At 43.2% G+C, this 14,565-nt stretch overlaps 1 protein-coding gene across 2 annotated transcripts in view; it reads right to left on the bottom strand.

The window, feature by feature from the left end:
• Positions 1 to 14,565, bottom strand: part of HECTD4 (HECT domain E3 ubiquitin protein ligase 4) — a 5,422,508-nt gene that overhangs the window by 2,603,168 nt on the left and 2,804,775 nt on the right. For both annotated transcript variants that reach the window (XM_044068422.1, XM_044068423.1), the window contains exon 33: positions 6,889 to 7,035. In XM_044068422.1, coding sequence (XP_043924357.1) covers positions 6,889 to 7,035 — 147 coding nt within the window. The remainder of the gene's footprint in view (positions 1 to 6,888; positions 7,036 to 14,565) is intronic.

Here is a 14,565-nt window from a genome sequence, read left to right as displayed (position 1 = left end):
GTCAAACCTTTTTGCTTATAAACATGAAAAAATAAAGTCAGAGTGCCACCATGATAAAATTACCTTTGACACAGATTATTTATTTTTCAAAAGCTCAACTGGGGCAAACAAATGATCCAATTTCCTGAAAGTTTTTGTTCTATGGAGACAGAATCTCAGTTTTCTGTCTTCATCCAACAAATGAAGCATATACTCCCCTTTACTGGAGAATTTCGGGAAGAAAACTGATAAATTAATGGACTAGTTAAGGGCAAATTTAGAAGCTACTTTCAGAAGCATGGAGAGACTGATGCAAAGAGAAACTCTGTCTTTATGAAAGATGATACCAAGGTGGCTGTCAATATAATGCCTGAAGTAAAGACACTCGTATAACAGACGTAATACTGACTAGAAAAATGGTCTTCAAGCACAAAATTTTCAAATCAGCCTTTGCTGCGGGTTCAAATGGAAAATGAGTTAAGGCCTGAAGAGAACTGTCAAATCCCAAGGAGGGGTGGGATCCTTGATAGGTGGTCTGAGTAAGAACATACCTTTGAGGAAACCTTTACATAGTTAAAGGAGGCCAATGACAAATTATCTATCTACATGGTTAGGTGGAGATTGCAGCCAGCTGTACCTTGATTGTGGAGTAACTTGCTCCACTGTGGAAAATGGAGACCAAATAAATCTAATATCACAGGAATGGGTGCTGAAAAAGGATCTAGTTGTCTCTCATTGGCCCAAATAGAGAATCTTTTCTATTTATTCTCGAATATCTTCCTAGTGGAGTCCTTTTGGGAAGATGTAAGGATGTGTAATCCCTGGAGAGAAATCCTGGACTGTCTAGCCATCATCAGAAGTGAAGAAACCATGTGGTTAACTTGAGGGCTTGTATGTCCAGGTAAGGTAGTCCAGATGGGTGAGACAGCATATATGGAGAGGGATCCAGAACCCAAGGACAGTAAATTAGATCTTGCTAAAGAAATGGGAACCATACTTGATGATGTCAGAAGGGAGCAATGAGGATCACCTTGCTCTTCTGCTGACATGCTTTCTGTAAACATTTTGATATGAGGAGTGTGTTAGGATAAGCATAAAGGAAACAAGGGGGGGGGGGGGTAATCATAAATCAGAGCATCTCTCGGTGACTTCCCAGCTGAGGGGGGGGGGGATTAGGGCAAAATTCAGCTGTTTTTTTAAATTGTGGGCAGAGGCAAAGAGATCACAGTATGGTTAGCCCCACTGACAAAACCAATGAAGGACTGATAGACCACTTATGAGGCAGAACAGATCTGCTCAGTATGTCTGCCAAAACACTGGGCTTCCCTGGGATATGCACTGCCAAAGGATAAGGGTCAGAAGACATCACCTGCTGCCATACCCTCACTGCCTCTTGACAGAAGGGGTAACAGTCCCTCCCCATTTGTTGATTTAACAGACTATGACATGTTGTCCATCTGTATGGCACGGTATCGCCCTTTGAGGGAGAATGTTCTGAAAGGCCTGCAATGCTAGGAGAACTAACCTCATCTCTAGGATGTTGATGTGAAGGTTGACCTCTAGGGGAACCATGAGCTTATCCCAAGTAATGACCCCTCATCCCAACTGGGAAGAGTCCGTGGTCACTGTGGCTTTGTGCAAAGGTACAGACCTAACAGACATCTGGTGCATCAATCTGCCAGGAGACATGCTGTTTCCAGATCTTTATTTGAATGTGAAAGGTCATGGGATGTTGATTCATAGACCACTGTACTGCCTTCATAAAGAATCTTGCTAGAGGCAGAAGGGATATGGAGGCCACCATCAAACAGAGAAGCTGAAGAACCAACCTGGCCGGTGGTGACTAAGAGACAATAGATGTGCCACCTGATGTTGAAATGTAGACATTCTTGACTGAGGGAGTCTTGCCAATGAGGAACCATATCCAGATGAGCACCTATGAATTCCAGGACCTGAGTGGGGGAGAGAGATGAGATTTTGTTGTAGCTGACTGTGATCCCCGGGTATAGCTAGACATAAATGGAGCAGCTGCGCATTAGTAAATATCTAGCGGAAGCAGTGAGAATGCAGTTGTTGAGATAAGGAAACATCTGGAATTCTAGCAATCTCAGGTGAGCTGCAACCACTGCCATACACTTCATCAACATCCAGGGGGCTGTCGTGGGAGCAAAGTGCACGGCTCTGAACTGAAAATGACTGGCACCTAGCAAGAAGCACAGGTATATCCTGGCCCATCTGTAATTTTATGTGATAGTATGCATCCTGAAGATCTCTCGAGCACATTCAATTGTCCATCCTCAAAAGAGGGAGAACAGACCGAACTGTGACCATTCGGAACTTTGAGTGCTTGACAAATTGGTTCAAGTGGCTTAGGTCCAATACTAGCCTGAGGTCCCCAGTTTTCTTTGGCATAAAAAAGATGGTTGAGTAAGTTCTGAACACTCACTGGTCGGGTGGGACCTCTTGGATGACTCTTTTTATTAGCAGCTTTTCTATGTTTGCATCCTTTCTCCAACAGGGTGGTACATCTGGAATTTTTCTTGAATGTGTGGAAGGTGGAAAGGAAAAGGGTATGTGATTACCACTGGCAATTATTTTCTGCACCTCAACATCTTTGGTGATGGATGTCCAGGCCTACAGATGCAGAAATAAGCACCCCCCCCCCAACCTGCTCCAGACTGCAGTAGTCAGGCAACAGTTCAGGGGCATTGGAAAGGCTCCTTAGAAAAAGGAGGTCTGAAGTCTTGGTTTTTACCGAATGAGACATCCTCAAGGGGCAACACAGAGGAGCCCTCCCCTTTATCAAAGTTGGTGTCTTTTATCAAGGATTCCTGTGGGGAATCAATGTTCCTCCTCTTGCACTTAATGCTTCCATGGGAACTTGCATGTCGGGATGATCAGAGGAAGACCTAGAAGTGTGTGGGGAGTCCTGCAAAAGGACTGTCTCGAGGCTTGAAAGGGCTGGCTGCTTCGACAGAACTGAATGAGTAGACGCTGGACCCAGGTTGTGGAGGGGAAGGACAGGGGGGGGTGAAGAATGTCCTATCTCCAGTGATGTGAAGAGCTTACTCCACTACCTCGAATGCAAAAGCCAATGGACAGTCCAAGACTACTTCATCAGGAACCAAAGCCATCTGACTGGAGAGGCCCAAAGCTTCCCCATGACCCTGCCTTGTTGCAGAAGTCGGAGCTGAACTGTCTAGTGCTGAAGCCCTGACAGGAATAGGTTGCTCCAAAAGCCTCAGAGTTGATACTTATGGATCCGGTGCTTAAGCTACAGCTCTGAGATCCTGAAATGAATCCTGAGAAGTTTTGTCATCATTCTGTCAACATCTGCTTTGGACAGGCTCCTGGTAGACCTGAAGGACAAGGAGGTAGATGGAGATCTAGAAATTCTATGTGGTGTTTCTTGTAGAAATATTGAGTTTAGCCTTGATGAAATTGGCTCCGGAGAATACCTGGGTTCTCTATGGAAAGGAGACTTCACAAAAGAAAGTGTCAGATCCGAAGAAGTGGGTAAATCAGAGGCCCCTGAGAATATGAATGGCACAGCCAAAGCTTTTCTGTATTCTCCCCAAGGTTTTTCCTCTGGTTTCCTTGTGGAAGGGGATGCTCCAGACACTGAAGAGGAGGAAGAAGGGACTAAATCTTTAAGAACGAACTTGTTTCTGCACTCAACCAATGCTCTGTGGTTGAAGCAAATCTCACACTCATCCTCAAGATGTGTGGCCCCAATACAACACATGCACTCTGAGTGAGCATTAGAGTCAGGTATCTTAAGCCCACATGAACAGCACTTTTTAAATCCAGTGGGTTTATCCATCATGTTAAAGCCAACAAGGTAAACCAATACAGAAATACAGCAAAACATTAATAAAGAAGATCAGCAGAATGCAATAACACCAGCAATGGTAATCAAAGAACTCCCAAAATTTGGGATAAAGACATAACAGCAATGGTAAAAAAAGAGTATAACTAGTAAACAAATAAGAAAAAAGAGAAAAATGCAAGGCCCAGAATGAAATGACTAATTACAATCGGAAAATAAGCCTACATGTTGTTTTTTTTTTTTTTTAACAGGGAAGGTAGGAATAAGAAAAAAAATCAAAGATCCTAGAAAAAGGAGAGGTAATAAGCCAAAATGAGAGCTTCACTTAATTCATAAAACTTGAGCCACGTCAACCACGTTTGATCAGTGGAAGCAGCAAACAAGATCTGACATAATATGGGGCTTTGGAAGGGATTACAGAAGCAGTGTGAGCTATGGATCCAAAGTCTGAGAAGTGGCCAAAGTCAGATCTGAGGTCAGACATGTAACCCAATCTTTGAGGCACACACACAAAAAAGACATCAGATATGCATTTTTTTTCTTCTTTGAAATAGGCTGCTACCAAACTTGGCTGATATCAGGGCAGTAGAGAACCAGGCACATATGTGCCCGTGTGACCTGTAAACTCCCAGAGAGATTTAGCTCTTCTCCAACTATCCACAGAGTGAGACGAGCACAGTGTTGGACAAGCATTCACATCCTGCTCTGTGCCAAAACAAGAGAGATAACTAAACAAAGTCTTTGTAAGAAACCTGTTTCCCATACTGAATACAGTTATCAACTTTAATAAGTCTCTCAAACAGTATCACTATCATCCAACAGACTAACACAGTACAACAAAAAAAAAATCACCATTGGGATACTTAACTTTCCTCTAGAAGCTGAACTGACAGACTGATCATAATGTGGTCATATACCATAGTGAACTGCACAGTTATAATGATCTAAAGATATCAGCCATCACCCTGCTTATACTACCAATGTCCTTGTATGGAAGAGGGAGGGAGTTGGCCAAAGCCTTAGGGGAAGGCACAGCTTTGGAAGTTGGGCTGGCTGTCAGGCTAAATGCAGGTAAGTTTATCCCCAGTAATGACAATGATGTAGAAGTGAAATGTATCCCCAGTAATGACAATGATGTAGAAGTGAAATGTATGAAATACATTTTCAGTTGAGTTTGCTTTCTGCTTAGATGGATGATTTTTCCTAGGTGATTTTTGCTTCTGAGCCTGCTAACCATCAAGCCTTTACTGTAGTGGGTATCCTCACATAAGGGTGAAAGCTATTAAGAGAGTACATCGTTAAGGAAGCCATGAGGATGGGACTGTGCCTCAGCCTAAACCCCTTCTTCCATTTTGCATGCTATTAGGAAGGGAGACTTAATTCTGCACCTCAGGGTCTGGCTTACCATGCCACCCCAAAAATTAGACCCTGTAAAGACTGCACTCAATTCCCCATACCAGGAACTACAAAGGCAGTCTCTCAGACTGACCACCAGCCTGCATCATCAAGTGCAAGAGAATGGAGGTATTTTTTTTTTATGGCTCTTAACTTTATCTGTGGTGGGGGACATAAACAGTCACATCCCTGTAGGAGTCACCAGTACCCTTCGAGTGTACATGCTCCACATACATGTTAATAACGAGTGATGCCAAGGCCAAATTCCCAATGGTTTCATGCAAGCTTCCAACAACTGGATGAGTACAATACATCCTCCCCTTCTGCCAGTATGGGACAGCTGGCATAAGCCAGACTCACCAACATCTGCACAACACCCAAGCCACTACTTGAGCTAGGGTTGCCTAGTCTGCAGCCAGGGCTTTAACCTACAAGTCACAAAACTGGCCTACCACAGTTATCCTTGACTATGTTTACGTCAAATGTCTATGCTGCTGAATTTCTATGAAATTGTTGAGTGTACTGATTGTACTGAAATATGAAATATACTGTGTAGTGAATGGAAAATGTTTTGTTTTGTACTGAATGGAAAATTTTCCTTTTTTTTCTAGGTGCTTTCTGGCCCCATACTTACCATCCATTAAACCTCTCTCCTACTTGCTCCCTAGTGGTAGGGACCCACCCATATCTATTATGGGGAGATGTGTCCAGAGGGCCATCATTCAGCCATTAGGGTTGCTTCTTGTGTTCATGCTGGGAGCCCGGCCATAAGTATGCTTCTTTAATAACCTAATCTCTTCTCTGAGTGACCAACAATTACCATGGAGTCCACTATGCTTTTCCTCATGCAAGTGCACACTCCTGCGCACTAGTTCAGTGAAAGTTACTGCCCAACAATTGGTGCACCACTTGCCTGACCCAGGTCATGTGCCCCAACCCTTATTCCAAAGGACTGCTACAGCAAAAAGCCAGCTCCACTCCACCATTAGGATGGGCATACTCACCTTTCCTATCAGCTCCATCAAGCACCGAGCCACTAATCAAACGCAGGTTTCCTGGGCTACAGTCAAAGCTTTAACATTCTATGCCACTGGAGCTGACCTTCTTTTGGAAAATAATGAATAAAAAATTTCAAGTAAAAAAATAAATTGCACAAGCACTAGTAATCATTGTATACTAAGAAGAGGTGTAGAATGAGAAGCATTTGACATCTGCAGGAGTAAATAATATAACACAATGAAAATAAGAACAGAAGTACTGCTGGAAATCCTTACTAAAACATTACCAACTTAATTTGCTTTGGATATTTTTAATTTAAGTACGTCACATAATTTTCAGAAAAACTGCAAACAGCAAACATCTGTACCACCTGCTGCTCGAAATGCCAGCAGACCGATAGTATGTGTTCTTGCTCAATGGGACAAGATTATGGTTGTCTGAGTCATAGCGGCAATATGGCTCAGCTAACCTGTGCTATGCATGTTTATGCTTCAGAACACTTCACATCCAGTGCTGCTTTCTGGAAAAGGGGAGAAGTAATTAAACCAAAACTGTAAGGGCAAGGATGCTTAAATATCTTCAGTTATTAGATAATATGCTCTCCATTCAAGGTCAGTATAATTTTTAAAATGTTAAGACTTTTTAAGAATTTTTTTTTATCATTTTACAGTTTTCCTAGAACTTACCTTGTATAAGGTATAGTGCACAGAAGGCCAATACTGTTTGCACAGGCTATTGGGTAACGAGAACACAATGAAACTACTGAGGTCATGGTCTCACCAAATGCTTCTTGTACTTGTTCCACCATCCCACCACAAGTCAGTTCTTCAATTCTGTTAGAGGAGAAAATGTTAAAATCATTTATCAAACTGCAATATATGCTGGCTTTTATTAAAGTTAAAAAAAACTGGCTACTGTACAAGTAACTGTTCAATATGTCTTATAAACATAACAGAAAATAAAAGTAATTGTAAAACTGCATTTTTATAGCTGTCAAGATATCATTTGACCAATCCCTCTGACCCAGTTTATCGAGATATGTGAGGACTACTTCCATCTTCAAGGCAATTCTGTACATTAATCTGAGGTGTCAAGTTAATTTTTTTTTGTTTTCTTTTATCTACAAAAATATATACATACTACCACATGCATAAGATTAACCTAACCAATTAAGACAAAGAAAATCACCCACATAGGTTAATAAGTAGGTACTAGGCTATCGGCCCAAGGACCTACGTAAGCCTAGCCAGCAAGGTTCCATAGTTTACGCCACCCAAGAAAGTTATTTTCCTGTGCCACTGTCCAGCAGAGACACAGAAGTAAACAGCACTCAGAAAACTGATATAATAAACTCCTCCTCCTCCACTAGCATAACCACTCCCTTAAAGAAGACGCATTTAATTTTTTCCCTCTTCAAAAAATAAATATTTAATTGAAAATTTAATAAAAGTTTTTGTGCATCTTCCAGTATTTGTGGATCAAAATCTTCCGCAAAATCTTCTAATCTTTCAGAGATGATAAAACTGTGAAATGTGTTCCATTATATAATTTAACAAAAGCAGACAATTCTAGTTTCAGCTATCAATAAATTTATATTTCAATAAGACAAAGTCATATTATGCGCATTTTACAAAATGTTTTTAAACCACTGCTGAGAACAGCCAAGGTAGTATCCGGCCTCCTTTTCTTGAGTCTGTAGATGGTTTGCTAGTACTTCTTTGAAGCCATGTAAAAGTCATATTCCACAAACCTACACTCAGGTTTTAATTTTCACAAATGCTGCATGCACAGCTGCTACCTTTATGGCTTATTGATATTTAACAGTCAGATTTGTAGATCCCCTTACTAGCACTACATAAATGACTTTTCTTTAACCTGATAAATTCTCTCTCCACTGGTGTCCATCATCAGACCTAGAAGTATCATAACCACCACCACCAGACTTTTTTAGCTCACATTCCTTGCCAACTTAAATATTGGGGGTCTTCCAATGGTTTCACAGGATTCATTCAGATTTCCTAGTACACTCCCTGGGAACATGGGAGAAGATGTTCCAGAAATGGAGAACTAACTCATCCTACACAGAAGCGTTTCTGTGTAGGATGAGTTAGTTCTCTTACTCTCTCTAACAGGAAGTCTATTCCACAGAAGGAGGAGTCTCTGGGGCACAAATCTGTCCCAACAAGTCCTACTGATGTCACAGAACAGGTTGAGGTCAAGCGTGTGGGTTACTCAAGTGGAGCTTGACTTACAGATACGCAGTAGTCTCATCAAGGCAGGGTCTGCGACTGCTCTGTATGCCAGACAAACGTCACCTCTGAGGAGTATATATGAGAATGAGTAGAGGGGCAGGGCATTTAGCCTACCTGTGTAGGACAGATGTTTGAGGCCCTGGATTCTCCTGGTGAGGAACCTCTATAGTCTCGCCAGCTCCAGCTGCTGCATGTTCTTTATGAGGTACATGCCAAAAGGGGCACTGTACTCAATAAGGGGTCATATAAGGGAAGAATACAGGGATGTTATGACCTCCTTGTCCCTGGATGACATACTCTTAATAATGAGGTGGGCTATGTAGAAAGCTTTCTGTACAATGGAGGCAATATGGTGGTCAAAAGTCAGTTTGCTATCAACCTGGGTGTCCAAGTCCCTCATGGCTTATTGCGTGCTTATGACCTTGTTATTAATATGATAATTTGTAGGGACGTCACTCTCCCCAAAGGGGGGGGGGATGATGCATTTTTTGACATTGAGTTTGAGGCCATGTTTCTGGTACCAGTCATATAGTCTGTAAAACATCCAGCCTGCAGGTTGTCCAAAGGCTGGCCTGACTTCCAGAGCTGTGCCTTCTCTCAAAGGCTTTGGCTGACTCCCTTTCACCGCCAAGCAGGGACATCAGTGATGTAAATGGGGTGTTGATCAACTTCAAGGGCACTGTCCTGGAAATGCTTTTAGGTAGACCCCAATGCCATAGCCTGAGTGAACTAGGAGAGAGTACACCCCCCATGCAACATGTCAACCCCAGAAGCCCCTAGTCTTCCTCTCCAAGAATTGCAGTAAAATCAATAAGAGATGGGCTCTGCTAATAAAATGAGAAGGAAGTAAGGGGTAAAACAGGGGTCATCCTAAACTCAGGGTGCCAAGAAAGGATGGAGAGGGGAAGAAGAGAGGTATTACAGACTGCAACAGTGAATGTGCCTGAAGATCTACATGTATGATAAGTTCCTAACACAATCATGCTATGTTCAATGTATTATTCACCTATTGCAGTCAATCTGTGGTATGATTCTCAAAGCATAACAGTGAGTGTCTAGCTGTAAAGAGTGAATGAATAAAGCAAGCAGACCTTGCAAGATGATAAGATGATAGAGGCAAACACTGCTCTGGTTCTAAATGTCACACTTACGTTATAGTATTTAGAGAAGGCATATTCTGAAGACCACGCATCAGCTTCTAAAATAGACAGTGGTCCCACATGGACTTCCCAAGCCAAGTCAGGGTCTGGATAGGGTGTGGTAGTCTGAATGGCACCTCAACATTGTGGTGCAGTTGCCTTATCCAACATAAGATCTTTTTCTCTCTGCAAGAGAAGAAAGGGACTGGTGTACCAGGAATGCTGACATCACCTGTTCTAGATGTAGCACTGGAGCTTACTCATGAAGAGTCTGGATATGGGAATTATCAGGATTTCAGGAAGCCATGTTGCCTTGCACTCTGATGAAGTCTCCTGCTGTGATGACTTCCTTCTCCAAGACATTCTGGAAAAAAAGAAAAAGAGACAGAAAGAGTACTTTGTCCCTTGGTCAGAGCACCTTCTCAAGGTCTGTATTTAATACAGCACCTAGAAAAATTTTTTTTTGCTACAGCTAAATAGGACATCAACTTTAGCCCGAGCTCCCTGTAGTGAATAAGAAGGTTCAGTGCTTTATGCACCTTCCCAAGGTGTCTGCTTGAATGAGACAGCCATCCAGGTACGGGTAAATGTGAATGATCTTTGCCCTACAAAAGAATACTACTGGAGCCAAGCATCTGCTCATGACTCTGGGTGTAGCAGGCAAGTCGAAGGGCAAAGCACTGAATTGGTAATGCTTCCCTACAAATCTTTGAAACTTTCTGTAGTCCTTGGCAACGTGAAGATATGAATCTTTCATGACCAGAGTGACAAATAATATTTTAGTCACAGTAGTGCAAAAAGGCTTTGAAGGCTCAACATTTTGAACTTTGGAATGATTTCAGCTATATGGCTTCTGAATGTCCATGACTGTTTACTTTTTCTTTTTAAGTCTTTATGGAAACATTCAGGCCAATAAAACCAAAAATACAGTTTTGTACCTACCATAAATGTAGATGTTCGAGTGCTCATACAGCTGCAATCATTACATATGGGTTATCCTGCCGTCAGGCGGGTCCTCGGTCAGCCGAATTCCAAAGTCTAGGTCCGGCGTCGGTTGTTGTCGCTTCTTCCCTGACGTCAGAGCGGCAGGGGTATAAAAGAGGCAGCTGACGGCATCTTCTTCAGTCTTTCTTGCCGCGCGGTGCCCGAAGCAGAAGCAGTTCGCAAGTGCCGGTCAGCCAGCTGCTGAGATTTACGAAAATATTTCAGCCGAAGTCTTCTTGATAGCTAAGTACCCCGTTGGGGAAATTTTTCTTGCTTCAGACCGATGTCAACAAAGTTAATAATTGCATTTCATGTGGGAAGCAAATACCGCATAAGGATTTCCACTCTTTCTGTATACCTTGCTTAGGCCCAGACCACGACATCTCGGCCTGCCGTTTTTGTGCTAGATTCAACAAGCGCACTATTAAGCGCCGGGCGGAGTTTGCCCTTCACTATTTTGGTAAAAAATTAATTATATTATGTCGTCGGATACTCCGACTCCAGTTTTGAGTAAAAGACGCAAAGATAAGGACCGACATACGAGGTCCGCACCGACTACTGACACCACGCTAAGGCCGACTACCGGTTCTCAGCGAGGCACCTACCAAGCCCCTGAGTACTGATGACACAACATTACCGGTGTCTTTAGTACCCGAGGTCGCAGGCTCCTCGGTCCCCATTCCTACTACAAATACCGACGCCACTCTTGGCGGGGAAACTCAGAGTTTAGACAGGCCTGCCATTTCTCAAGGTGTCTTCAGGCCTTCCTCCTTCTCTATTAAAGCTTTCACTAAATCTAAAGCAGCCATGAAAACCAAAAAAACAGGGGCCTCAGACCCCCTCTCAAGGCCCCATGCCTAAAAAACAGATGCTCAAAATGGCTGAGGATTTGATTACTCTTATCAGGAGTTCTCAACCCCCCTCTGACAAAAGGCCCAGATTAGAGGAAGACTACCCTTCCTCAGATCAAGCCTCTATTACCTCTGAACATTCTGAGGACCAGGATTATGCCTATTCTCCTTTCGAAGACTCTGATGCAGAGGAGTCTATTCCCTCGGTCTCCCCCCCCTGAGGACTACTCTTTTGGGGAAACCCTACATACATTGAACACTTTCACTGGGAAGGCCAAGATTACTCAGATTCCAAGAAAAGGCTCAGGGATTTTCTTTTGCTCCCCCAGCATAGGCCCCTGGCTATCCCTCCTGTTTTAGATATAATGGATGATGTGTACACAGAAGCCAGCCTTAATCCAGATTCTTTGCCTCCAGCTCCTGTTAAACCAGACAGGTATTACCGGGTTCCTGATTCACACCAGTTCCTATACAAAAGCCATACTGCTGACCCAGAAACTATTTCACAGGGTCCCAAGGGAATTAAGGCCTCTACTGCTAAAAACCCATTACCTTCAGAGAGAGATTCCAGAGCTTTAGAAAGGTAGGGGAAAAAGGTGTACACCTCGGCCACTTTAACCATGAGGGCATTAAACTGTCAGTTCCATATGTTAAAGTATCAACAGTTTTTGTTATCTCAGTTGAAAAGCAAAATGACACAACCAGAACAACCAGATTTAAAAGAGTTGCAGGATTTGTTGCATGGTGCAGAGCAAGTGGGTAAACATACCTTGCAGTGTGGTTTTGATGCTTTAGAGGCCTCATGTAGAGCTGCTGTTACGGGGTCTGTTATACGTAGACGTGCTTGGCTCAAAGAGCAAGCCTTACCAGATAATGTCAAAGCTAAATTATTAGATGCACCTCTTCAAAAATATGTATTGTTTGGTGTTAAAGCTGAGGAGGTACTAAAGAAAATGGAGGAAAAAGCGAAATCAATGCAAACAGTGAAAGATTTCCTGCAGGTACAACCTCCATGTTTCAGCAGAAACTGGCCTTCAAAAAATTGGTCCTTTCCAGCCACAAACAGACCTCAAAGGGGCAGATACAGACGCCCAAGGGGTAGAGGGCAACCTCAAGGATCTTTCAGAGCCAGACAGTGGCAAGCACCAACCTCAAGAGGTGGAGAAGATAGATCACAGTCATTTAGAAAACAGACACAATGACTTCCCCCTTTACCTGCCAAGCAAAGCTTTAATGGCAGCACCTTTGGGCAGAAAACTGGCATTATTCTCAAAAAATTGGCATATTGTTACAAAAGACAAATGGATTCTGGACATTATAGACAGAGGCTACAGGTTCCACTTTCACACCCTTCCAAAAATGAGAGGCATGCCAAACCTGCCACAAAATCAAAGGGCAGAGGCACAAAAACAAATTTCAGCTCTCATGGACATGAAAGCGATTCAAGAGGTACCTGCAAAAGAACAAAGTCAAGGGTTTTATTCCAGACTATCCCTGGTACCAAGGAAAGACAAAGATTGGAGACCTATCTTAGACCTATCCATCCTAAACACATATTTACAGGTACCAAAATTCAAGATGCTCACATTACAGCAGCTTCTTCCCATGCTGGGCAAGGAGTCTTGGCTGGTAACATTGGACCTCAAGGAGGCATACCTGCATGTCCCTATCAGACAAGATTGCAGAAGATACCTCAGATTTCTTGCAGGTTCAACCAATTATCAATTCTCTGCATTGCCCTTTGGCTTATCTACTGCGCCCAGGGTATTTACGAAATGCCTGGCATCAGTAATCACCTTCTGCAGACTACAAGGAATACAAATCTACCCATATCTGGACGACTGCCTGATCCAAGCAGACAGCAAGGACATACTTCTGAAACACCTGGCGTTTGTAATAAAACTGTTGAACTTTCTGGGATACAGAGTCAACAAAAAGAAATCAAAACTAATACCCTCTCAACAAATAATTTTCCTGGGTGCCAGCTTGAATACAACCACCCAAATGGCCTACCTCATGCCAGACAAACAAGGGCAACTGTCTCAATACTTCAGCAAAATGGCAACCTTCACCAGGCTGACTGCAAGGAAAGTCCTGCAGGCTCTGGGATTCATGGCATGTTGCATCCTACTAATCCCATGTGCAAAGTTGCATATGAGGAAACTTCAATGGTACCTAAAAAACTTATGGTCTCAACACAGCCACAGCTTGGAAACAATTATACCACTCATTCCATGCCTTCAAAAGGAATTTCTGTGGTGGGCTCAAGCATGCCAAAGAACCATAGGTCTCCCTTTCTGTGTACCTCAAGCAACTCAAATCATCACAACGGACGCCTCAGACTACGCCTGGGGAGCACACATGACAGATTAGTGCATTCAGGGAAAATGGTCCCAAAAAGAGAAGCACCTACACATCAACCAAAAGGAAATGCTAGCCGTGCAAAATGCTATTATGGCCTTCAAAGACCTACTGCATCCAGGCCAGCTATGGATAAGGACAGACAACACCACAGTGATGTGGTACATAAACAAACAGGGGGGAACTCATTCATACCCCCTGTGCAGGCAAGCCATGACCCTATGGAACACAGCACTGGAATTGCAAATTCATCTACAGGCACAATTCCTGCCAGGGAAGGAAAACACACTGGCAGACAGCCTAAGCAGAAATATGACAGATCCACACGAATGGAAGCTGCATCCTCAAGTTTTCACAAAGATAACTCAGGCATGGGGACAGCCAGACATAGATCTCTTTGCTACCCACAGAAATTACCAGTTGAAAAAATTTTGTTCAAGGACCTATCATCCACAGGCCTGGAAAGTGGACGCACTTTCTTTCAGTTGGACAACGTTGACAGTCTATGCCTTTCCGCCTCTTCCTCTGCTGCCCAAAGTTCTATTAAAAGCCAGAGCAGAGAGGCTGAAAATGATTCTCATTGCTCCAGACTGGCCAAGACAACACTGATACCCGCTCCTGAAGAGCCTGACACATTCCCCACCATGGATACTACCTCTAGTCCCTCTTCTGTTGTCCCAGCGCAACTACAAGACTCTTCACAGCCAGCTCAAAACCCTAAATCTAGCTGCATGGAGAATTCCTTGATTTCCCAACAGACCCTCCTCTCCAAGGAG

The sequence above is a fragment of the Protopterus annectens genome, chromosome 4.part0 (genome assembly GCF_019279795.1).
Source record: "Protopterus annectens isolate FY-2018-M chromosome 4.part0, PAN1.0, whole genome shotgun sequence".
In the NCBI taxonomy this organism is placed as follows: domain Eukaryota; kingdom Metazoa; phylum Chordata; order Ceratodontiformes; family Protopteridae; genus Protopterus; species Protopterus annectens.
This window is presented reverse-complemented; position numbering and strand designations above follow the sequence as displayed.